The sequence below is a fragment of the Xyrauchen texanus genome, chromosome 10, assembly GCF_025860055.1.
Source record: "Xyrauchen texanus isolate HMW12.3.18 chromosome 10, RBS_HiC_50CHRs, whole genome shotgun sequence".
Lineage (NCBI taxonomy): Eukaryota > Metazoa > Chordata > Actinopteri > Cypriniformes > Catostomidae > Xyrauchen > Xyrauchen texanus.
This window is the reverse complement of record NC_068285.1, coordinates 3,336,166-3,361,765: the sequence shown is the minus strand read 5'-3', so window position 1 is coordinate 3,361,765 and position 25,600 is coordinate 3,336,166. Positions and strand designations below refer to the sequence as shown.

At 38.7% G+C, this 25,600-nt stretch overlaps 2 protein-coding genes across 2 annotated transcripts in view; both read right to left on the bottom strand.

The window, feature by feature from the left end:
* The window catches only part of LOC127650291 (NACHT, LRR and PYD domains-containing protein 3-like), a 349,622-nt gene that overhangs the window by 10,237 nt on the left and 313,785 nt on the right, over nucleotides 1-25,600 (bottom strand). Inside the window, exons 4-9 of the mRNA XM_052135614.1 lie at nucleotides 13,261-13,429; nucleotides 12,764-12,968; nucleotides 10,870-12,601; nucleotides 7,233-7,406; nucleotides 6,868-7,038; nucleotides 595-768 (exon numbers count right to left, since the gene is read on the bottom strand). Coding sequence (XP_051991574.1) covers nucleotides 595-768; nucleotides 6,868-7,038; nucleotides 7,233-7,406; nucleotides 10,870-12,601; nucleotides 12,764-12,968; nucleotides 13,261-13,429 — 2,625 coding nt within the window. The remainder of the gene's footprint in view (nucleotides 1-594; nucleotides 769-6,867; nucleotides 7,039-7,232; nucleotides 7,407-10,869; nucleotides 12,602-12,763; nucleotides 12,969-13,260; nucleotides 13,430-25,600) is intronic.
* LOC127650289 (NACHT, LRR and PYD domains-containing protein 12-like) overlaps nucleotides 1-25,600 on the bottom strand; it is a 459,642-nt gene that overhangs the window by 121,227 nt on the left and 312,815 nt on the right. The gene's annotated exons all lie outside the window — the stretch shown is intronic.

The window sequence follows — 25,600 nt, the reverse complement described above, 5'->3', positions numbered from 1 at the left end:
TCAGGAGGAGGTTAACTTAACCAAGCAGTCTTTTGTTTTCCACTAATTACTGTTTAGAATACCAGAATAGGGAGGATGGTGTAGGTTTAAGTTTATTAGATTGATACATATATACCAACAAGACAGTGTACATCGCTGTCAGAACAGCGTTTGTTTTCATTCAAAGGCTTTATGGCTTTGCCAATAATACCTGGTGGGCCGGTCACTAGTCAAAATGCCCGGGCCGATTTTTTGTCCCAGTCCAGCCCTGGGTGCCAGTCATAAACCATCACAAATATGCACCAGTAAATGCGAAAGGGTTAAGTGACAGATGCTTAAAGATTGGTCTTTTGAATTGTTTTCCTAAAATGAGTAAAAAATAATATTCTATATAAAATATAATGATTACAAAAATGTCCTCATTCTAATGAAACATAAAAAATATATGTCTTCTGTGTATTTGTTAAGGATTGACATTTTTTAAAAGGAATAAATACAGGTGCTATTTCAGTGAATTAACTGACCATTCAATAAATTCAAGACCAATTAGGGCCTGGGATTAAGGGGTTAATATGGGTATAAACAGCCATTTTAGGGTATTACAGCTCAACATACTTAAGTTTGTCCAGTGTGCAGTTTGGATCATTGTGTCTTTCAGAGAGCAGCCTGACTCCTGATTCTCCTGGGTGATTGTAGCTCAGATCCAGCTCTTTCAGGGGTGAGAGATTTGATCTCAGAGCTGATGCCACAGAACAACAGCCTTCCTCTGTCACCATACAGCCAGATAATCTACAAACACACATACATAACAGTCAGATAATCTACAAACACACATCAGCATTTACCAGCAGCCATATTAACCTGTAGCTCAAGACTCGTTGCCACTAAAGCTAAGCAGGGTTGAGCCTGGTCAGTACCTGGATGAGAGACCTCCTGGGGAAGACTAAGTTTGCGACTGGAAAATCCATTCCTTTAAAATTATTCAGTTGATAAATAGTTCTAGGAGACAGCATAAGCGAATTATTGACAGCTTTCCCATATCATAAGTCTGCTATGCTATTACATATTGATAATGTAAACAACGTTGTGTATTCGATTACAGTAGCAGTTAAAATGTTAATTTAGTGCTAGTCATTTGTCCTGCATTAGTTATGGATTAGTTTTGCATGAATTATGAAACTTTTTCAGTAGAACTCTGGGATAGTGTTGTCAAAAATACCGGTACCCCGGTACCAAGTCGGTACTCAAACAAAAAATTATTTACGATACCAGAATTTCTGAGGGTACCGGGGTACCCATGCAGAGGCGGGAACTTTTGAACGCTCACAACAAGCAAAAGATTGCGGCAAGCAAATTAGCAGCTGCAGCTACTGCGGAGTCTGAACTGAATCATGTCGAAATGAAAAGTGGAAAAAGCCAGGTTATTTGAGGCTGATGAAAAGGGAAACATCACAGATCAGCACTTTTTGTAAATGCTGCTTTCGCAATTTGCTGACGAAAGGAGGGAACACATCAAACTTAACAAAGCACATGAAAGACAGACACCCGGATTTATTCAAGCAAATAAAGCAGATGAGTTTAAACTTTCACAGTTTATTTTATGTATTTCCCAAAGTATAAAAAAAAGTACATTCAGAAGCATGTACCGTTGTGGAATAAGCAGAGGCAGAGCTCTTTAAAGGAAACATCCTGGCATTAAATCTTAAATGCAGTCAAATGTAATGCGTTATTGCTTTATTAAAGTTCAAATAATACAGAAGCAGATCATGTTAATAACTATAAACTCAGAAAATGGCATTTCTCTGTGTGGTCGGTGCCTCTTCTAGGAGTTGCGTGAATGTCCCGATCTAAGGGAGAGAGATTGAAACTGCTCCCTGCTGAGAGAGACTCTGCCTCGGGAAACTCATCCCTCGCGCGCGCACACTTAATGCAGTTAGATTAGAATGCGATTGCTCGCGACTTTAATCATAATATGATATATGTCCATATGCATTTCTTATCATGAAGAAAAATGGATAAATGCAGCTTTATTAATAAGAGAGCACTTTGCACATTAGTTTGGAAATTGTTTTTTATTAATTCTATTGTATGCTTGTTTATTTAGGTTTTGTTTTTTAGTACTTGGGAAAAACAAATTAAAAGTTGCAAAAGTTGAAGCAAATCTTATATAACTGTTCAAAAATACTTTAAGCATACATTGTTCAGTTTTGTTATAATTAAAAAATTATATATTTAAATTAAAATGTTGCTCAATGGCATATTTTTGTTCTTAGTTCTGCTGCTAATGGTTTGTAGACTTTGTTATTAAAAGAGTGTTGTTCAAAAACCTGTTTTTGTGTTTTGCTTTTGTACCAAAAATGGTATCGAGTACCGTAAAATTTCACTGGTTTTGGTACCGTGAAAACACTACTCTGGATTACTCTAGTTACTAGATTGTTAATCAGGGCTTGACATTAACTTTTTGAGGCACTTGTCCTTCGGACAAGTAAATTTACGTTTCACTTGTCCTTGCACAAAAGTCACTTGCCCGGGTAAAGATTTATAATTTCATTTATTTTTTTGTGTTTTGCTAATGCAGAATTCGAACAAACCATTGAAAGCATTTAAAACATTTACACAATTTCTGTTATGTACTGTTTTGCAGCTTCGTCCCAAGATCCTTTGGTAACATACAGACCGTGCAGTTACTTGAAAGAGGAATTATTTACTGCGTCATCTCAGTTACAGTTCGTACATTATCAGGGCTTGGAAATACTGTGACTTGCTAAAGTAGGCAAATGGCTAGTAATATTTAACTATGTACATTGTACAACCAATACAAATGCTGTTAAAGGATTAGTTCACCTCAAAATGAAAATTTTATGATAATTTACTCACCCCAATGCCATCCAAGATGTTCATGTCTTTCTTTCTTCAGTGGAAAAGAAATTAAGTTTTTTGAGGAAAACATTTCAGGATTTTTCTCCACACAATGGACTTCAAGCGCAACCATTGCTCAGCAATTGAAATAAAGTTGAAATGAAATCTAAATAATAGATGATTTTAAATTAGAAACAATGCCTAGGCAATTAACTGATATGATATGCCTAAATAAATATGATTAAGCTTAACAACACGTTGAAGTCCAAATCGATGCAGTTTAAAAGGGCTTTGAAGTGCTTCAAAGGGCTGTGCACGTTCCCAGCTGAGGAATTGGGTCTTTATCTAGCTGAAACGATCGTTCATTTTCTAAAAAAAAAAATATTTATACTTTTTATAACCACAATTGTTGGTCTTGTGCTGGTCTGCGACGTTGGAAACGTACGGAAGCTGTATTGCATTCACTTGAGAAAAAAAATCTACTCTGTTTTTCTGAATTAACGACTTAATTATCTCAGAATTACGAGATAATTTTTCATTAAAAAATATTTTGTTCTGTTTTTCTGAATTAATGAGATCCCTCAAAATCCTGCCAGGAGCTCTATTTTAGCTGGATGCGCATGAATTTATAGAGATATATTTTAAACTTGGCCTTCAATACAAAGACATTACTGTCTATGACATTTGTAATACTGTCATGGCTGAGACACGCTTTGATCTTCCACAGGACACTAATTACACGAGAACTACCGGAATTCTGTAACTACTAGAATGGCCATAGTGGTCATTCTGACCGTTCATTAGACTGTACCAAATGTCATGTCATATTTACATTCGAAACTTCTATTGAGGTTTTAGAATGAAGCTTCTAATGTCTGTCGTCATATTTTATGGCGTCATCACCCTAAAAATGTATTGAATAAAATAGAATAATATGGATCAAATGGAGCATGCTTAACATAGATAGTCCTACATAATACTGATCTTTTTTGTAATATATAATAGTGCTAGACTATATAAATACATAGGCCTATATATATTATATATTAGCTGCTAGACTGCCCCGAAGGTGCGTGCCTCGCTTTGTGTACAGCAAGTTTTTTCACTGGAATTGAAATCCATGAATATAAATGAATCTGTTATATTAATAATAAACACCAGGACACGTAAATTGTAATTCTAATGAATGTGAAAATGTATTAGTTCATCGACAACCACAGAACTTGCTATTGTAGCTGATTACAGATGCAAATTTTAATTTTAGTCGAATTCATCTTTCCATTTGGTTAAAAAATTTCGTTCCCGCTTTTAATTCGTGAGGCCTATGTTGTTGGTTTAAGGTGACTTCTTGTTTTTGGAGCTTTTCCTGGCGCTTGGCCGGGCTGCGGAGCCTGAAGAAACATAACTCTCCACCACTGCTGCCAGCAAGGTTTTCCAGCCCAAAACCTCGTCAAAAACCGCTAGAATTGGCCAAACCCGTAATGATATTTTTCCCGCAGTGCTGAATGAGAAGAGCCATACTCTCGAACCATATACAGAGAGGTAATTTAGGCTATAGGTGATTTATAAACAGTCTGTTTATAACCTGAAAAAATAACGAGGCATTTTAATGTTTTCTAAATCAGTGTTTGCTGGAAATATACCTCCATCTCCGATGTAAAGCGGATGCTCTTTAGAGAGAAATTCATATGGATTGCATAATCAGACGGTAACGTTAGGCTATTTTCTTTCGATTCGAATTGGTTCTTTAAAAGTGGACATTTCAAGCTTTAGCCTAACGTTACATAGACTATATTTTGTTTCAGTTCAGTTTCAGTTCACGGAGACCATGAAAGCGCGCCTGATTGTTTTATTTTATTTTGCAAAAGCACGTTTTCTTGTTATTGTGAGTTTACACAAATAAAAGTAGTTGCAAATTATGTATTATTATTTTCAGTATGACCAGAAATGATAGAGTATTTAAGTTGTTTCCACTGTTGATAGGAAAACGCAAGTGTTCGCGCCCGCGCCTCTGTTCCATGCAGTCGCGCTCCACACTCCGCACAAACCCTTGGATATGCGTCAAAATCTTGTGTTTATTAAAAAATTTGTTAGTTTCAAATCGATTAAATTAAATCTGTAAAATAGACGTAATGAGTGGCACATAACGTGAAGTAACATGGCATTTTATTTTGTTTGAAATTTAACTTGTCCGGTCGGACAACTAATTTTCTCTTCTACTTGTCCTACAAAAAATCCACTTGTCCCGGACAAGCGGACAAGCCTTAATGTCGAGCCCTGTTAATATTGTGTTACTAATTTTTTCCTGTGTAGTTATTCATTAATGAAGGAACCTTATTCTAAAGTGTTACCGAGTTTTCTAAAGAGCTGGACAAAAATTAATGTTGTGATCATTTTGAACTGTGATGTCACAATCAGAATAACTTGATTCATTTGAGAGGAAACAGACTCAGCAGAGGGAGCCCATCCACAAGTACACAGTAGTTGGCGACCGTTACATCGCCAAGGACAATAAATCGGATGATATTCTGACATATTTAATGCTCGGCGTTGGCCAATACATTTCCCCATTTGGCGACTAAAATCACCTGCCTGCACATGAAGCATATGAGACATATAAATGACTAGTCACGGTTTGTTTTGTTGTTACATGCCATCGTGTAACTACAACAATACTCCGGTGTGCAACATAGTGTCATTTAAACGGTCCACATAACAGAGCCTCGGCAGACGCGTTTGAGTTCATGTTAAAGTGCTCGCCTGTTTCACTCTCCCTCTCTCTCCTCAACAGTTTCCTGTAACTTTGAGCTGACTTGTCTAGCGACAAAAAGGCAATTATCAATCAAACTAATTATCATTTATTGGATATGCGCAAATATGCACATATCCAATAAACCAACTTTACACAACTTGAGCAGATCAAGCATCCTGATGAACACTCATATACAGTATCTTCCTCTGAAGCACGTATTCTAACAGTCCTCAACAGTTTCCTGTAACTCTTCTTATGATAAAAGGCAAATATCAATAAAACTTATATTATATACTGTCTGCAAATATGCGCATATCTCATTTCAACAGATGTCATTCACAAACATCAAGAAAATCAAGTGTTTTATTCCCATCGATCACTCATCTAATATCTTCCTCTGAAGCACGTTTTCCATCAGCCAGAATCAAAAACTTCAGTATCAGGATCAAAAGTTCCTCTCATTAACAAATCATGAAGTAGGCGATACAGGCTGTTTAAACTGTCAGGAGATGGATCTGCATGAGCATGTGAGTGCAACTTCAAGGCTGCATCCGAAACCAGGAAAATGCTACCTCCGGAGGCTGTATACTTCGGTACAATAAAAATAAGGTGCTTTTCAAACTGTTTAGAGATCAGTTTCCTAAAGCATTCAATTCGTTCAAAAAAGCGGTCAGTTAAGCCATGAACTGATTAGGTTGCAAGTCAGCTGCCTACATTTTCGGATGCAGCCCAATATAAAAGTGCTTCACGTGTGTTTTAAGTAAATTTTTTATTCACTATGCACTATTTGTACAATTGGTTTGATTCTGTTTTTTTTGAGTAAATGTGATTGCTAACGTGGACATGCCATTCATGGTTGCTGGACTACTGCATGTACTGTTATTTCCTTCTTCCTAATATATTAACAATTTTGTCACTTATATCAATAAATTACTAAAATGTGATGACTAAACAGAAATCTGAAGAAACCGATATCTACCATTTAAAATATTAAATACAATATTATCTTTTTGTTTTGTGTGAAATTGAATAAATATAGTGTTACGTAAGAGTTTATTATTATTATTATTAGTAGTAATTTTATGTTTGTTACTATAACAAATAGTGTGATATGTCGGCCTTGTATCAGTCTATTGGCCACCCTGCTCTCTGGATATCGATATCGGCCATTAAAAACCCCATATCGGTCAACCACTGGTACACAGTAACCACAGCTATGAACTGCAATATATTCATATTGTATATTCCAATGTACTAATGAATCTGCAAACACAAACCTCAGTATTTCCAGTGTACAGTGAGGACTCTTTAGTGCATCAGAGAGCAGCTTCACTCCTGAATCCTGCAGGTCATTGTTACTCAGGTCCAGCTCTCTCAGGGAGTTTGATGATTGTAGAAATGAAGACAAACTTCCACAACACTGACCAGTAAATCTACAAGCTGCAAATCTAAAACAAATAAAGAAACAATGATAAAAAGCAGTTTTATAAAACAAATGGTAATAACAGAGTGAATGCTCTATAGTTTGATATGAAGGGTTGTGACAGTCACTGAGCCATTTATTGTTTCATTGTCACAGCTATGAACCACAATATATTCATATTGTATATTCCAATGTACTTATGAATCTGCAAACACAAACCTCAGTATTTCCAGTTTACAGTGAGGACTATTCAGTGCATCAGACAGCAGCTTCACTCCTGAATCCTGCAGGTCATTGTTACTGATGTCCAGCTCTCTCAGACTTGAGGAGTTTGAGCTGAGAACTGAGGCCAGTGCTGAACAACTTTGCTCTGTCAGATCACAGCCCATCAGACTGAGAGAAATGACAATATACCAGTGTGTTAATCTATATGTTTTAGTGAAGGCTTCTCAGCACAGCTGTTGGGTACAAAGAAAAAATATATGGCCACTGTGTTTGATTGCTCATAGTCGTTTGCAAATATTTTGAAGCTCTTCTACCGTCAAGACCCAGTCTGGACTGCCCAACTTGTATTGTTATGAGTTCTGTCTGTTTTGGTCCATGTGTGCATTTGTTTTGAGAACATGTCTTTGTTTGTGTTTGTGTCACCCATGTGCTCTCCTTACTCCGCCTCCTCATTCCCCCTTGCCACACCTCCTCATCTGATCCTTGTTGTGTTGATTGTCATCACCTGTTCCTCATTTGCTCTCCCTCTACATACTTTGCCTTCTACCTTTTTGTGTCTGTTAGATTGTTTTGTGAGTTTGGTTAGTCAGTCATTCCTAGTCTGTTTCTCCAGTTCGTGTCTTGTTTATTTTCTTAGTTTCAAATTGGTTCTATTAATTTTACTGTATGAGTTTTTGGTTTGTATTATTTTTTTTTTTTCAAAAAAGCTCTTTGTTTAACATCCCTCCACTTGGGTTCCTGCAAAATATCCTGATGTCTAAGAATTTTTGTCTTGAAAACATATTTGAACTTCCCCAAAACAACTCTAATTTATGATGGAAGTGAAGTTAGGTCAATTAAGCAGTTTAATAAAGTTATATATTAACAGCATAATACTTGTAGCTAGCTTAAACTGTTTATCACACAGTTATAGCCTGTGTTCATTGTTATGTTAACATTTTAATTTGTGCAAATCTTGATTAATCCTGTCTAACAATTCATTCTAATAAAAGAAAATTAAACATACATGATTTATACATAAGCCTCTGAAATCAATCTCCAAAAAAATATTTTTCTCAGGTGCAAAAATCACGAAATAATTCCACAAAGTGACATCAGCCTTCAACACGCTCCAAGTAATCAAGGGTTTAGGTTGTTCCAGTTAAACCCATTGCATGTCTTCCGAAAGGTATTGGACACTCACACAACGTATGCAGTGATATACATCCAAGTCCATGTGACAGAGTGAAGTATGCAAGGGGATACAATTTTTAAATGGATGGTAGGCCTGAGCAGCGCACTCCTGAGGTGTGAATTAGGCAAATGTGCCACATAGTGACGTAGCTATTTCACGGAAGTAATGGCTGGACTGCAAACCATGTCTTTCAGGAGCAGTGTTTTCTGTGGGAGAGAGTAACTCCCTTTGGCGTGTAATTTGTGTTTTGTAACTTTGCAGACCTTACTGTTTTCACAATGTAAACAAAAAAATTATGTCACTGTGACAATCATACTTAACAACTTGCTACAAAAAAAGTACATTGTTTAGCTGTTTTTAATGGCAGCAAATTTAGGTGCTTCTCTTTCACAATGTGGCCCTGTTTTTCAGGCCACCATGTTAAACACTTGGCATTAAGCTGAGAAGTAAATTTACTCTATCAAACTTTTAAAGAGAAAATAAGGCTTTGACATCATGTTTTATACTTGCGCTCATCCTATAATAACATGAGAGATTTCAGAAGACATGACAACATTTCTGGTAAGTGAACACAGTGATCAACGATGCTCTCTGGTTTTTATGGTGCATTTAGAGAATTTTTAGGGAGAGAATTTTTCAGTGCACTGGAATGATTTTGCAACTGGTACAGCTGTAAAAATGGCTGACTCCCTGACCAGTGCCCTGCTTAGTGAACTAGAGAGCTGATTGAGATGTACCCAATAACATTCATTAGGTGTGTTCAACTACAACTGCAGCTTGCCTTACCGATCTGCGAAATTTACCAGTTGTAGTAGTGGGAGGAGATGAAAACAGAGCCATCAAGCCGGACACATTCTGCTTCATGACATGTGCTGAACCCACATTAGTCACAGAAGATCCCACGATGATTGCTTTGTTTATTACAGATGAAGTGGAAATCAGAACTCAGGATTTAAATTTACATATAAAAACCGAAAACATTACTGATTTGAAAGATTGAGTTCTTCTAAATACAGCCTGCTGTGTGTACAAGAGAAAGTCCAATAAATGTCTAATTATTTTAATACCAATAAAGGAGTCCATATTTGTAGTAATTTTGAATTGTTTTTATGAATAAACATGATATTACTATGATAAACATATAATATGAGATAAATAATGTGCTGTTATAAAAACATGAATTAACAAGAGTTTACTGGAACTGGAGATGTCATAATAAACATCTTGGTAATGGTATACCATCATACTACTCTAATTTCTTTCTCAGACTGACATAGCTGAAGTAGTAAAAGTAGTATGTGTCATTTGATATTCATATGCATCCCATGAAACACACGTCACCATTGTCATCTGTGATTCTGGCCAATCACGAATAAGCTGTGACATCATCAGAGCTCTTGCAGCTACTCTGGAGAAGCTGCATTGGCTGTGCCACCCGGCTGCTCTTGAATCGCACACAAGGTACTTTAATGGCATACATCACGGTGACGCTGCACTGACGCCATCTTAAGTCACACAACATTTCTAACCGACATGCACTGCTTCAAGTCAAACTCTGATCAGATCTGATCACACAGTGCTGCATGAAGTTAAACACCTATTGATTACACTTAGATGAAAACATTACCTACAGATGATAACACAATATTTACCACCAAATTCTCTTTTCCTCCGTGTACAATCTTCTAATTTAACAATAATGTCACCTCAGTAAATCAGTCAACAAAGTTAAACACTTGACATAAAGCCATCTAAACTAATAATTCATTACCAATCTAAATAAATGTTGATCGCTATATTATTCACATCTTAATGCAATTTTATATATTACAGTATAACATAATTTAATATAGTTTTTAGTCAAATTAATTAAAGGATTATCAAAACAGAGAACAATAAACATTGCAGGAATAAAGGAAGCTACAATATGAAAAATAAATTACTAAAGAATAAAACAAATAAAATATTAAAAAAATTGTAATAATTATTCAGTATTATAATAATAAACTTGACTGAGTCTCCCAATAATAATTCAGTATTGTATCATATTTAACTCATCATGTTCATTAAAGAAATGTTTTAGTAAAAATATATTCAGGTAAATGATGATTTATTTATGAGGCGGATGTGTATTATTGTATGTGGAAGCATAAATAAAAATGATAAAGTATCAGTATAAAGTAAATAGTATTGTTTTGTATTTATTTAGTGGAAAACTGTAGAAAACATGCTTTTGTTTTATTAAACTAGATTATTAACTTTGCATTAAACATTTTGAATCTATTTGGCTCCAATGTGTGTTTAAAATGAAGGTAAAACTATAAAAAGTAACACATGAAACCAAACAAACATCAAAATAGTATAAGGGGTTGTTTTTAATCTAACAAAATACAAATTAAAATCTAACCTCTGCTATTTAATTACAATAAAGTGAGATTAAAACACTAAATTACTCACTGAGCTTTTCTGGATGCTTTGATCACCGGCAGCAGCCTCAGAAGACATTCATGTGATGGATCATATTTCCTCAGATTAAACTGATCCAGCTCCTTTTCTGAGTTCAGCAACACAAACACCAGAGCTGACCACTGAGCAGGAGAGAGACTGACTCCAGAGAGACGATTGATATCTCTTCTGTTCACGTATGTTTGTACTTCCTGCACTAGAGAATGATCATTGAGTTCATTCAGACAGTGGAACAGATTGATGGATTTCTCTGGAGAGAGATTCTCCCTGATCTTCATCTTAATGTACTCAACTATTTCCTGTTTGCTGTCAGAGCTGCTTTCACTCTGTGTCAGTAGGTTTCGTAAGATTGTCTGATTGGACTTCAGTGAGAGACCCAGAAGGAATCGAAGGAAAAGGTCCAGGTGTCCGTTCTCACTCTGTAAGGCCTTGTCCACTTCACTCTTCAGGAAATCACTCATTCTTGAATTGTTTTGCAGAAACTTGAATAAAGCAGCGAGAAACTCCTGAATGCTCAGATGCACAAAGCTGAACACCTTCCCCAGCTGCAGTCCAAACTCCTCTCTGAAGATTTGGGTACAAACTCCCGAGTACACTGACGCTTCTGTGACATCAATGCCACACTCTCTCAGGTCCTCCTCATAGAAGATCAGGTTCCCTTTTTCCAGCTGTTGAAAAGCCAGTTTTCCCAGAGACAGAATCCTCTCTCTAGCCTGCTGAAGATCCACCTCACATTTCCCATCATACTTCTGGCTCTTCAGTTTGCTCTGAAAGATCAGGAAGTGTGTGAACATTTGAGTGAGAGTCTTGGGGATCTCTGCACTCTCTGCTTCACTCAACAGTCTCTGGAGAACAGTGGCTGAAATCCAACAGAAGACTGGTATGTGACACATGATGTACAGACTTCTCGATGATTTCATGTGTGTGATGATTCTGTTGGCCAGACGCTCATCTTTTATTCTCTTCCTGAAATACTCGTCCTTCTGAGGGTCATTGAAGCCTCGTACATCTGTGAGCTGGTCAACACACTCAGGAGGAATCTGATTGGCTGCTGCTGGTCGAGAGGTGATCCAGAGCAGAGCAGAAGGAAGCAGATTCCCCTTGATGAGGTTGGTCAGCAGCACATCCACTGAGGCCGATTCTGTCACATCAGACAAAATATCATTGTTCTGGAAATCTAGAGGAAGTCGACACTCATCCAGACCATCAAAAATGAAAATGACTTTGTAGTCATCAAGGAATGTTGATCTCAGTTCTTTTGTATCTGTGAAAAACTGATGAAGAAGATTCATCAAACTGATATTTTTGTGCTTCATCAGATTGAGCTCTCTGAAAGGAAGTGGAAATATGAAGTGAACATCCTGATTTGCTTTTCCTTCAGTCCAGTCCACAATGAACTTCTGCACAGAGACAGTTTTCCCAATTCCAGCAACTCCTTTAGTCAGCACAGTTCTGATGGCTTTGTCTTGTCCAGGTAAGGCTTTAAAGATGTCATTGCATTTGATTGGTGTTTCCTGTGTCTCTGCTCTCCTGGATGCTGTCTCAATCTGTCTCACCTCATGTTCATTATTGATCTCTGCACTCCCTCCCTCTGTGATGTACAGCTCTGTGTAGATCTCATTCACAAGTGTTGAGCTGATTTGATTTGACATTCCTTCAGTAATTCTCTGGAATTTCTCTTTTAGTTTTGTTTTGAGTTTTTGTTGATGCACAGAAATCAGTTCTGATGTAAAAAGGAAAAGAAATGGGAATTATAATTGATGTTGATGTTTAATGGTCATTAGACATTAAATTTATTTTCTTTCACTAATATTGAGTGAATCCAGACACTGTGTTTCCTCTGAAGGTGACGTGATGTAATAGTGATGTGAATGCGAGCTCTTACTGGTTTGAAGTGTGTTAGCGAGGTCTGTCTGCTTCATCTTCTTCAGGACGTGCAGTGTGATCTTCAGAAACCCCTCTCTGACTCTGCTCTGACCTTCATCATCCTCCTCCTCTCTCTTAGAGCATGCTGGGGAATCTGAGATCAGTACTCTCTTGAAAATCTTCAGCTCTTTCTTCATCAGAGAGATGATTTTGTGCTCAAGTTCCTGAAATCAGTGAACATTCAAACAACAAACTTCATTCAGTAACTGACAAGAACTGAAGGATCAATGGACAAGAATCACCACTCATATTATTTGTGCTTTAGTATTCTTGAATTCATCATTGTGTGTGTGTGTGTGTGTGTGTGTGTGTGTGTGTGTGTGTGTGTGTGTTTGTTATTAAGATGAGGGTGCAGCTGTAAAGCTTCCTAAAGTGTATGAGACATGACAGTGTGTATTTAAAAAAACAGCCTATAAGGTATAAGTGTGGCGCTCTCACACACACACACACACACACCACAAAAATGGAGTCCAATGGCACTTTCCCAGCAGTTGACTCTGTTGCATCCTGTTTTTTTCTGTGCTTGATCAAAGACTCTCCTGAACTGAAGTGAAGTGGACGATCCATTGACCCGTCACTCTTCATGGACACACAGCTGGGTTCAGGAGATTCTCCATGAATGACACTAAAACAGCAATTAAACAGAGTTTAGTTCATGTGTTTTTTTTATAGTAATCTGAAAACATAATTTCAACATCTAGTGCAATAAAACACATTTAATGATGTGTCTTATATATTATATGTCACATGAGAACTTGCAATGTCACTAACATCAACATAAGTTCTCACAAAACGTCTCGGGTTACATGTGAAACCCTTGTTCCCTGAAATAAGCGGAACGAGATGCTGCGCTGCTAAGTGCTACGGGGAACAACTCTAGCTGTGAACCGAGCTGAAATAGTGTGTGTAACACGTCAATGAACATTGACTGCAATTTATAGCCTCGGTTGATGTAATCATTAGATGCACCTGTGGCCAGGCTATAAATGGATACGTCACCAGGTGTCGTCAGATACTTCTTTTTGAAGAGCATTCCTGGGACGTCCCAGTGCGGCAAAGCAGCGCAGCATCTCGTTCCGCTTTTTTCAGGGAAAAAGGGTTACACATGTAACCCCAGACGTTCCCTTTACAAAAAGCTTCACTTTGATGCTGCGCTGCTAAGCGCTACGGGGAACGCAATACCCACGCCGCCGCACTTGGGGCTGTCCGGACCCCTACGGTTGTGCAGTGTACTCACAAAAACGCCGAGAGGTCTCAGACATGAGCTTGAGATGTCGACTCAAGGGCATTAGAGCCCGGAGTAGCATAAACATCTAAACCATTCAATTTTGATGAATGTGTGCGGAGAGGACCAGCCTGCCGCATCACAAACTTGTTTAGGCATGGGCTGAGATGTCGACTCAAGGGCATAAGAGCCCGGAGTAGCAAAGCATCTAACCCATAAAGTTCCATGAATGTGTGCGAAGAGAACCCGATCGCAACACAAACTTGTCATAAAAACTGATGAATGTGAGCGGAAAGGACCATCCTGCCGCATCACAAACTTGTTCAGGCATGAGCTGAGATGTCGACTCAAGGGCATAAGAGCCCGGAGTAGCAAAGCATCTAACCCATAAAGTTTGATGAATGTGTGAAGAGAACCCTATCGCAACACAAACTTGTCATAAAAACTGATGAATGTGAGCGGAGAGGACCAGCCTGCCGCATCACAAACTTGTTCAGGTATGAGGTGAGATGTCGACTCAAGGGCATGAGAGCCCGGAGTGCAGAACATCCAAACTAAAAAAGTCCAATGAATGTGTGCGGAGAGGACAACCTGCCGCATCACAAACTTGTTTAGGTATGGGCTGAGATGTCGACTCAAGGACATAAGAGTCCGGAGTAGCAAAGCATCTAGCCCATAAAGTTCGATGAATGTGTGCGAAGAGAACCCTATCGCAACACAAACTAGTCATAAAAACTGATGAATGTGAGCGGAGAGGACCAGCCTGCCGCATCACAAAGTTGTCCAGACATGAGTTTGAGATGTCGACTCAAGGGCATAAGAGCCCGGAGTGGCAGAACATCCAAACTAGAAAAATCTAATGAATGTGTGCGGAGAGGACAACCTGCCGCATCACAAACTTGCTGCAGAGGGAGACCTCTAGCCAATGTTGTAGAGGAGGAGAGCCCTCTGGTAGAGTGTGCCCTAAAACCTACTGGCGAAGCTTGACCGCGCGCCTCGTAGGCCCGGGCAATAATGAGGATGCCTCTTTGAGGGCACCCCGCCCACCAAACTGTGGCAAACCGCAGTGGCCACATAGAACCTGGCAGTGGCGAGGCAAGTGCCCGCTGACAGTACTGTCTACAGAAAATCCAGAACTGAAGCAAACTGGCAGTTAGCTGGTTCTGTAATAAGAACTTTAGTAGATGGAAACGCATGCAGGTGCATTTGTGCTATGAATGCGTTACTACGATCAGCCCCTCCATGGGGTTGCTGGGCGACTCGGGGAGAAGTAGAGGAGACATTGCACTATCAACAGAGGCAAAGAGGTCCTCTTCTGCCCTGTAAAATCTACCCAGATCAGTTCCAAGTGGAGGGAGCCCTAGCACTTGAAATGGTCTCGATAACCTCAAGAGAAAACCCTGTGAACCTCATTCGGTTTAGTAGATGGAAACGCATGCAGGTGCATTTGTGCTATGAATGCGTTACTACGATCAGCCCCTCCATGGGGTTGCTGGGAGACTCGGGGAGAAGTAGAGGAGACATTGCGCTATCAACAGAGGCAAAGAGGTCGTCTTCTGCCCTGTAAAATCTACCCAGATCAGTTCCAAGTGGAGGGAGCCCTAGCACTTGAAATGGTCTCGATAACCTCAAGAGAAAACCCTGTGAACCTCATTCGGTACCCTTAGGGGCCAGACATGAAAGGTTTCACAATTCAGGCCAAGGATGAGAAGGTCCTCCCTGTTCGGAATCTGATCCCATATACGGGCATCCAGGGATATACCTGACCTGAGTGACAGGAGCTTGCCCTGGGCCCTAAGGAGAACCCAACGTGTCAGAAATACAGCTGACAAGAACGTGGGTCTCCTTGATGATTTATGTAAGAGGCTACCGCTGTATTGTCCACCCGCACCAAGACATGGCAGCCTCAGGAGGAGGTATTTCAGGGCCAGAAATACAGCCATCAACCCGAGACAGTGACTGTGACAACCGAGCTGACTGACCCTCCTATCCCCTTAAGCTGGATCGACCACTTAAGGCCGCTACCCCGCCCATCAGGGAGGCGCCTGTCGTTAGCAGCCTGCGACAACAAGACGCACCTAGAGTGGGACCCAAGGCAGAAAACCGGGTCTGAACCACATAGAAAGGGAACGAAGCCTGAGGCGCTTAACCCTATTTAGCCTAGGGGTTTTGGCCCTTGGAAGAAATCCCCTGGCTTTTGGCCACAAGAAAAACGGTCTCATGAGCAGAAGGTCCAGAGGGATCACCGTGGACGCCGGTCGCCCTGAGACCTGGAAATCGCTGATACTGATAACAGTGCAACCTTGACCTAGCCTGACTTTGCTCAGGGTGATCTGAATGGACTCAATCCTAGCGGAGACAGTTGTGCCCGCGATTGTGATTGAACTCCATACGATGCCCCGATAGACAGTGTTCTGAGTGGGAGAGAGGACGCTTTTCTTGGCGCTGAGCCTCAACCCCAGAGAAACAGATGAGCTAAGACGATGTCCCTGTGCTGAACTGCCAGTTCCTGGAACTGCGCTTAGGATCAGCCAGTCGCTCTACATAATTCAGAATGCAGATGCCCCGGAGTCGCAAGGAGCCAGCTACATCATGCATTGTGAATATGCGGTAAAAAGGGCTAGGCTGAGTGAAAGAACCTGACCCTGGAAGACTTCGCCCCGAAGTGAACCTCAGGAACTTTCCATGTTGTGGCAGAACTTCTAAATGAAGTATAGAAGTGCGTCATAAGATCGATGGTGACCAGCCAAACGAGTTGTAGGGCTTGAGACACGAACGCCTTGACAGGCATCATCTTGGACTTGAACACCCACGGGTAGTTCAAGCTTTAAGATCTAAGCCAGACGCCACCCCTCACCCTCCATGGGAAACGGAAGTATTTAGTGTAATAACCTAATCTCTCTCTGGAAGGGGAACACATACCATGGCCCCTTTAACCAGGAGATTGAGTTTTTGTTTTTACAAAAAGAAACCGGTTTACGGTAGTGAGAACACGCCGTTGAAACACGGAAAAGCGGTGAGTGAATTAAATCCTGACGCCCTTATAAGACCCACAGAAAATAATATATCCGGCAGAAGTTTCCATGCTGCCAGGATCTCTGAGATGGGTATTATATTTGAACACTTCCTGTTGAGGGGTTGTCGGGTGTTTCGGCCCTGAATAAAATGCAGGAACAGCTTAAAATACCCAATTTTGACGGAAGCCTCTGCAACCCGAAACACCAAGAGGTGGCGGGAATGGAGGGGCTTCGAGGGGGTACAGGAAGGGGTGAAGTGAAGCACGCGCCCCGTCCCGAGGGGAGCTACCCCCTAATCTAGGCGCAAGACCATCAGGGTTTTCTCTTACTAGAAATGATAGCCCTGAGGTCTGGCTGGCGAGGGAGGCGAGACTGTCCCCAATCCCTGGGAGGAGGAGCACGACTCGCCACGCTTTGCTTTTGAGCCTCCGTTCAGACAGGACTGAGGCGGGTCTGAGGCTTGCTCGTCAAGCGCAGAACCCACACTCAGGTCGTCCGATAGGTCATTCTGGTACGCCTGTAAAACAGTATGGTGTGCAAAGCAGCACCAGCCTGACCTGCTGCTTGATAAGCCCTTCCCACTAAAGTGGAGGTTGTCCTACAAGGCTTTGAGGGGAGAGAGGGCTTCTTAAGTGACAATGCCGAGCCCGGCGAGAGATAGCCCGCAAGCGTCTCTTCGACCGGCGGCATCACTGAATACCCCCGTGCCTCAGCACCCACGATGGTCGAATATAATGACGTCGAGGGTATGTGAACGCGGGAAGAAAATATATATATATATATATTTTATTTATTTTTGTATTTTTTTAGGTGTTCCTCCATGAGCGAAAAAGCTCTTCATGGAGGTTATCAAAGAAGGGAAGGGACTCATGTGGCGTTCCCTTTCTTAGACTGGAAGATAAAATCAATCCCCTAATTTGGAGGGTTTGGTGTCTCTTTTTCGCGTGGCCAGTCCAATGTGGCAACCGCTTGAGTAACAACATTGAGCAATTACTCCGTAGATTTTTTTTTATCGCGGACGGAAAGCTCGGAGGCGGGAAGAGAATCGCGATCCTCCTCATGATCCGAAGAAGCGTCGGAACGCGCTTCGAGATCATGTGAAGGACCAGCTGGGTTTGGGGAGAGAGTGAGAGAAAGGGATCAACCAGTCTCTTGCTCCTCAGCCAAATCCATGCAAGAGCCCCACGAACGATCTTTATTTTTTTCTTTTTCGTGAGTGCTGACTCCCGGAAGCAAGCGAGGCGAGCACGAAGCACTCTGCCTGTTAAAGCAAATCGCAGTGCTTGCACCCGCCCTGCTGCATCGCGAGAGCAGCGTGCTCTTACCCCCAAACAAACAGAGCAAAAACTGATGTGTGTCGTCTTCAGCTATAGAGCGAGAAGAGGGGAACACGCACCGTTTGCAGCTTTCAGTCATTCTCTCTTTTTTTCTTTCTTTTTTTTAAATATATATATATATATATATATATATATATATATATATATATATATATATATATATATATATATATATATAATATTTTCTAAACAGAAGAGAGAAGAAAAAAAGAGAACAAAGAGAACAACATTCACTGCACACTGCCTAACTGATTCTAACTCCTAACAGAGGAAAGAAAGTTTTGACAGGGTTTGTGAAACACACAGAAACAGAATCGCTCTGAAAAAAGAGTTTCTGACGACACATGGTGACGTATCCATTTATAGCCTGGCCACAGGTGCATCTAATGATTACATCAGCCGAGGCTATAAATTCCAGTCAATGTTCATTGACGTGTTACACACACTATTTCAGCTCGGTTCACAGCTAGAGTTGTTCCCCTAGCGCTTAGCAGCGCAGCATCAAAGTGAAGCTTTTTGTAAAGGGAACACTCTTTTCCTCTCATCAGTTTCTCAGTTTTACTGTTCCCAATATTTCTCTCCTCTTCAAGGGGGTAACATGTTCTTTTCCAGTGTTTTCAGTGTCATTTTATCATTGAAATCGAGATTTATTATTTTAGTAGCAGTGGTCACTTAGAGAAAATGAGTGACCACTGCTACCAACCCTAAGTGGCGGTGTGCTAATCAATAACTACCGTAGTTATCAACTCACTTGAAGAGGTTCAAATTTACATGCCATTTATTATTTATTAATAAATGCACAGCATGTACACTATACAATGCAATGTGCTGCTTTCTGAAAAACTGTTTTCACAAGAATTAAATAACCAAATGTACATTTACAGGAGAAACATACACACAAATGACCTTTGACCCCAATCCTAAGTAATGTACATTTCTCCAGTTCTGTCTGTGACTGAATCAAACCGGTCTCACTGTCATCTGACTGTAGATCTCACTTTACCCTAAAGCTGTTTCACATGTTTATACTTGAGATAATCCAGTCTGTTCTCATTTCTCCTCAGTGTTTTTATACTGTAGTGTTGTGCAGCATATCAGAAATATCTATCAGTGTATTTTATTAAAGCATTGAAATCCTCTGACCTCTTGACCTTCCCTGTGTCTGTCTGTCCACTGAGATCCTTTGTGGAGTCCATGACATCATCTGAACAGTCCACTGAACACCTGTCAACAAACGGGACATCATCTATATTTGTGACGTGTTTATTTGTTCAATACTGACACATATTTGTTTTTATTTGTCCTCTAGAATATTCCATTAGAAATGAATCAATGAGGTTCAATTGCAGACTGTCAGCTTTTATGACATGTTAAACACCAGCATAAAGAGAAAACATCAGAAGACTCAACAGAAGAAAACAAAGCAACGTTTCAAGTCAGTAGAAGAAATAACATTTCAGTGCCAAAGAAACTGAACACATACTGACAATTCAGATAAAAGAGCAAAAGTCTCAGTATCTGTTTGTTCTGCTGTGATTAATACTTAGATATCTGTTAGATGTCTTACTGTAGCTGATAGTTTGAAAGGTTTATTATTGTTGTCTTGTGAGTTTTGGTTTGTTTAGCAGCAGTTCAGTACTCACCTGTCAAGAACTGTTGATGTTCCTCTTTACTGACTAGAATATCACCTACAAAATACTTCACAATGAATTTATTGATTGTTTCAGACGATTCAGTGGAGCAAAAACTGTCGAACGTTTTCTCGGTTTCTCTCGTCGTGTAATTTCCTGCTCTTGTCACCCAAATGAACCATGGCACACTTTATCAGTCATAAAACCAGTCTCTGATTACACTGTTTTTACAGCCATCTGATTTACCAACAGTCTTAAAACTCTGAGTGTCATAAAACACGTTTGATTTGATGCAATCATCAGTAGATCTATTTATTTTATACAAGTAATTTAGTAAGTAATTTTTATTTCTATAGTTTCTAGAAAAGATGTCACAAAGTGCTTAACATTCACAATATAAAACCAAAGAAGCATAAAAAAGACAAATGAGATAAAAGCAATTTTAAACAAGTGGGTTTTTATCTGCTTTTTAAAAATGACCACAGAGTCCACAGATCTTAAATCCACAATTTCCACAATTTGGGAGCCACAAGCTCAAAGGCGCATCACCTTTAGTCTTTAGTCTAGAGAGAGGAACAGCTAACAAGACCTGTTCTGAAGATCTCAGATTCCTGCTGGAGTTATGAGGTTGCATCAACTCTTTTATATAAGCAGGAGCTTGACCATGCAATGCTCTAAACACCATCACAAGAATTTACTGGGAGCCAATGTAAAGAAATTCAATTGGTTTTACATGTGATCTCTTTGATGACTTTGAAGCACTTGTAATTGTTTCAAGGATGCAGCATTAAGACAAGTAAAAAGAGAATTGCAATAATCAAGACGAGAGGAAATGAACGCATGTATAATCATCTCCATTTCTACTGTGGACACAATTGGCCTTAGTTTAGCAACATTTCTCTACTGATAAAAACAACAAGAGAATTTACATGCTGATTAAGACTCAAGGTCTGCCCCGTATAAACACTCAAATTTCGAAGGCTTAACAAAATGAGATAAACGACCAAGAGTTTCCATCACCTTTGGGAGAACACCAGCAGGAGCAGAGACAATAACTTCTGTTTTTTTTGCATTTAACTGCAAGTTGTTTTCAGCCATCCAATCTTTTATAGAGTTTATGCAATTTATAATAATAAATTTAGTTATTTCATAAGGCTTAAAATATATATAGTGAATATCATCTGCATTACAGTGATAACATACTCCCGGAAATGTACTTCTTAATTGCCCTAAAGACAACAAATATAGTGCAAAAAAGCCAAAACAGAGCCCTGGGGAACACCACAGGACACAGATGCTGTTGATGAGACATCATTTTGAACTCTGACTGAAAAAGACCTGATCAGTATGACGAGAACCACCTCAAGGCTGTTCCAGAGACACCAACACCTTTTCTAAACCTTTCCACTAATATACAGAGATCGACAGAGTCAAAAGCAGCTGCAAGATCTAAAAGAATCAGTACAGAACATTTACCTGCATCAGCTTGCATTAACAAATCATCTGAAACTCTAAGGAGAGCAGTTTCAGTCGAGTGCAACCGACGGCAGCCGGACTGACATTTCTCAAATACATTACAGGCATCAAAACAGCTGTTAGTTGATTAGCAACACTTTTTCCAAAACCTTAGTCATAAACGGTCACTTAGAAATACCGACTACCACATGATGAGTTTAGATTAAAGGTCAAGTCAAATAAAATAAGATTATGATCTGAGATACAAAGGTCCTCAGATAAACAGAGTTAATATGTAAACCAAAGATAAAGACAAGATCTAGAATATTCCCTTTTATATGAGTGTGTTCAGAAACATGTTGAGTAAGATTCAAAGATTTAGTGATATTCATAAACTTTTTCTCTGTTTCTCTCGTCGTGTAATTTTCTGCTCTTGTCACAAAATGGATCCTGTTTTACTAGTTTCACTTTCACCTGTCACCTGAGGAGGAGGAGTCTGAAAGAGACAAACAACAATTAAAGGTGCAGCAGGTGTTTCATGCTCTTAAAGGGATAGTTGAGCCAAAATTACAAATCTGTCATCATTTTCTCAGACTCATGTTGTTCTAAACCGCTTTAGCGCTGGGTGATATGTAAAAAATATTTGAATGATAATCGCATTTAAAATAACGTGATATCGGATTATATGGTGAACCCCCCCTGCTGAGTGTCAGAGAATAATTTAGCTTTAAAATTACATTAATTTATCGAAACACGAAAAACTTAAAAAGTAATTTCTAAATTCAAATGACACTTTAAATTAAACAAAAAAGTAATTAAAATAGCGATGTGATAAAAATAATCTTATATATAAGCACCTCCCCAAATCCAAACATTTACCGTCTCCATTTGCCATCACGCAAGAATCACGACAAGTGAACAATGACTTATAACCTACAAGCAATCGCACTTCCTGTTGGAAAATGGTCACTAGAAAGTTTTAAACGATCATGTGTTGGTGAATGGTGAGATTCCCGACCCCTGCCGTAGCAGAAAACAGTACTTGAGAAAACACCAATAAATAAACTGCACATTAATAATCATATTTCTATAAGACATTGTTGAGATCAAGCCAGAGGGGCACACATTAGATCAAGAGATAAATGATGGAAAAAGGGAAAATTCAGCTTATTTTTGTAGGCTGGAGAAAAAGCGTCAGGAAAAAACATTATTAAAACTTGAATCATTAATGGTGTTGAATGTTCTGATGCAAAATTAATAGCAAAAGAAATCGCCATCTTTTATCAGAACCTGTACTCGTCCTCTTCATTCATTTTAGATCCGAATTCCCTTTTTGAAGAAATCGGTGAATTTGTCCCTGAAATAGATGAACAATTGAAAATGACGTGATGCAGAGTTCACAATTGAAGAGCTTGATTCTGCGGTCATGTGTTTGTCATCAGATAAATCACCTGGTCCAGATGGTTTTATGTCACATTTGTATCGTCATTTTTGGGGTTTATTAAGGAATTTCTTTTTGCAACTTTTCAGGAAATATCTAATAATTCGGTTCTATCTCAATGAGACAAGATTAATCACACTTATTCCCAAACCGGGGAAGGACCCTAGACTGTTGGACAATTTACGACCTATTACTTTGTTAAATAATGACTATAAACTATGAACCCATATATTTAACAATCACTTGAGACTTGGTTTATCTAAAGTTATTGGGGAGACACAAACTGGATTTATTAGAGGCCGATCTATAAATAATAATATTCCACTGGTTTTAGACTTGCTAGAGTGTAACAAAGAAACAGAAGATGGGGTTATTTTATTTTTAGATTTCTATAAAGCGTTTGATATGCTGGATCATTCTTTTATTCTTAAATGTTTACAAATGTATGGGTTTGGTGAACATGTTGGTAAGATTATTCAGTTGTTCTACACAGATATCACTAGCTCAGATGCCTTACAGGCTCTTCACCTAGATTTGACATGAAAAGAGGGGTTAAACAAGACTGCCCCATCTCAGCTCATTATTTATTATGGCTACAGAGATGTTGGCCATCCTTATAAAAAACTCAAATATTGAAAGACTAAATGTGTTTGGACATCAAATTGTGACTAGTCAATTGGCGGACGACACAACTTTATTTTTAATAGCTCTTGATCAGATTCACAAAGCAATTGAAATAATTCATTATTTTTTTCCAAATTTTCAGGTTTAAAACTTAATATTGATAAAAGTGAAATTATCACATACATGAATGCTCCCTTGAAGCAATATTTAATATCCCAATCAAATCCAATGTGAAATATTTATGCACATTTCCAAGGATGAAGCTGTTAAGGAGAAACAAAACATCTGGAATAGAAGGAATGAATGCAAATTTAGACTCGATGTATGGATGCAAAGGGATTTATCTATTTTTGGAAGGATTTATTTAACTAAAATGGAGAGTCTTGCCAGGTGTATTTACCTGCATCTTGCCTCTCTATTTCCAATAGAGCTATTAAGACTATTAATCAAATGAATGTTCATTTTAATGGAAAAAGCGTGTACATTACATTAAGAGAGCACAACTTACTCAAGATTACGAGAATGGTGGATCACAAGCCTTTGATTTTCAGTGTATAAATGGCATGTTGAAGATTAAATGGTTAAAAATGTGAATAACTAATGAAAATAGTTTTTGGTTTAGCATTCCCAAAGGTATGTTTAGGAGATTGGGTGGAATTGATTTCTTATTAAAATGTGACTTTGTTATTTCAAAACTTCCAGTCAAATTATCTTCTTTTCACCAGCAGATTTTGCTATTCTGGAAGTTATTATATAATCACAACTTTACCCCACATTGGACCCCATTGGGAATAACAGATGTGTTTTATCCAGATATAAGTCTTTATGTATTATTGATTGGCTCGAAAAGGGTTTCTGGTCTGTAGTTCACTTAATGGATGAGGATGGGAATCTGTTCACTTTTAAAGATGTTTGTACTAAATTCAACCTATATTGTGAACGCAAGCAATCTGAACGTATTATAAATGCCATTCCAAAAAATGTCCTTCACTTAGTACAAAACCCTTTTGTTCACTCGCTAGATGTCTTATGTGAACTCCCATCCCTTCTCTTTGATGGTAACGACCTCATGACAACACTTCCCAACAAACATATTCCTTCTTCCTTTAATTCTATATTATATCCTACACTTTAATATCGTAATGATATATTACAAGTCCAGTATATTCGTGTTCCAGTGACTCCTAAAGCGAAGGAAACTCACTTTAAAATATTTAATGGTATTTATCCTTCAAGTTAACTTTTAAGACTTCGATTTAACTTTGAATACAATACTTGTACTTTTTGTCAAATTGACATAGAGACAACTGATCACCTCTTCTTTTATTGTAGGCATTCAAATATTTTCTGGGAAAATATGTCCTATTGGTTGGAGACAGAAATCCAATCCCTGCCGACCTTCTCTAGGCCTGTTGTATTTGGAGTGATATTGGATGACAAAAACATTGAATTCTTTATTAACATAATGTTGATTCTGGGTAAATTCTTTATACATGTAAATTTTATTTTATTATCTACAATTTCTTTTGAGCTTTTCTCAGTAAATTGTGGTGAAAGTACTTGTTGGGACAGAAAACCATCAGATTTAATTTACTGTGAACATCTGAACTAAAGTGGACAGTGAAGCACTCTTGTGGCCAAATCACGCAATTGCATTTAAAAATAATAATAAAAAAAGCTTGTCTAAGGGAAAAAAGAGATATAAGAACTGTTTCAGTTCAGCATTATTGACATGACAGTTTTATAACAGTATTGCCAAACATTACAAAGATGTTTCTATTTCTCTCTCTTAACAAGGACCTGTGATGTGTTCCTCTATCTCTAGATCATGGGCACTTAGTCTATATTTAGACACAATCATTCTTTCTTTAAACTGTTTCATTGATAATCTTTTGTAAATGTGGTATTTCTGTTTAGGACCGAATAGTGCTGAAGTTTGTTGTGGAGGTCAAATTCAGTTTTTAATGTTTCATCTTCATCATGTTTGAGGTTTTTGTCAATTTCTTTAACAATATGTTTAGATTTGTAATTGGATATCAGTTTTATTTTCATGAATAAGTTTCAGA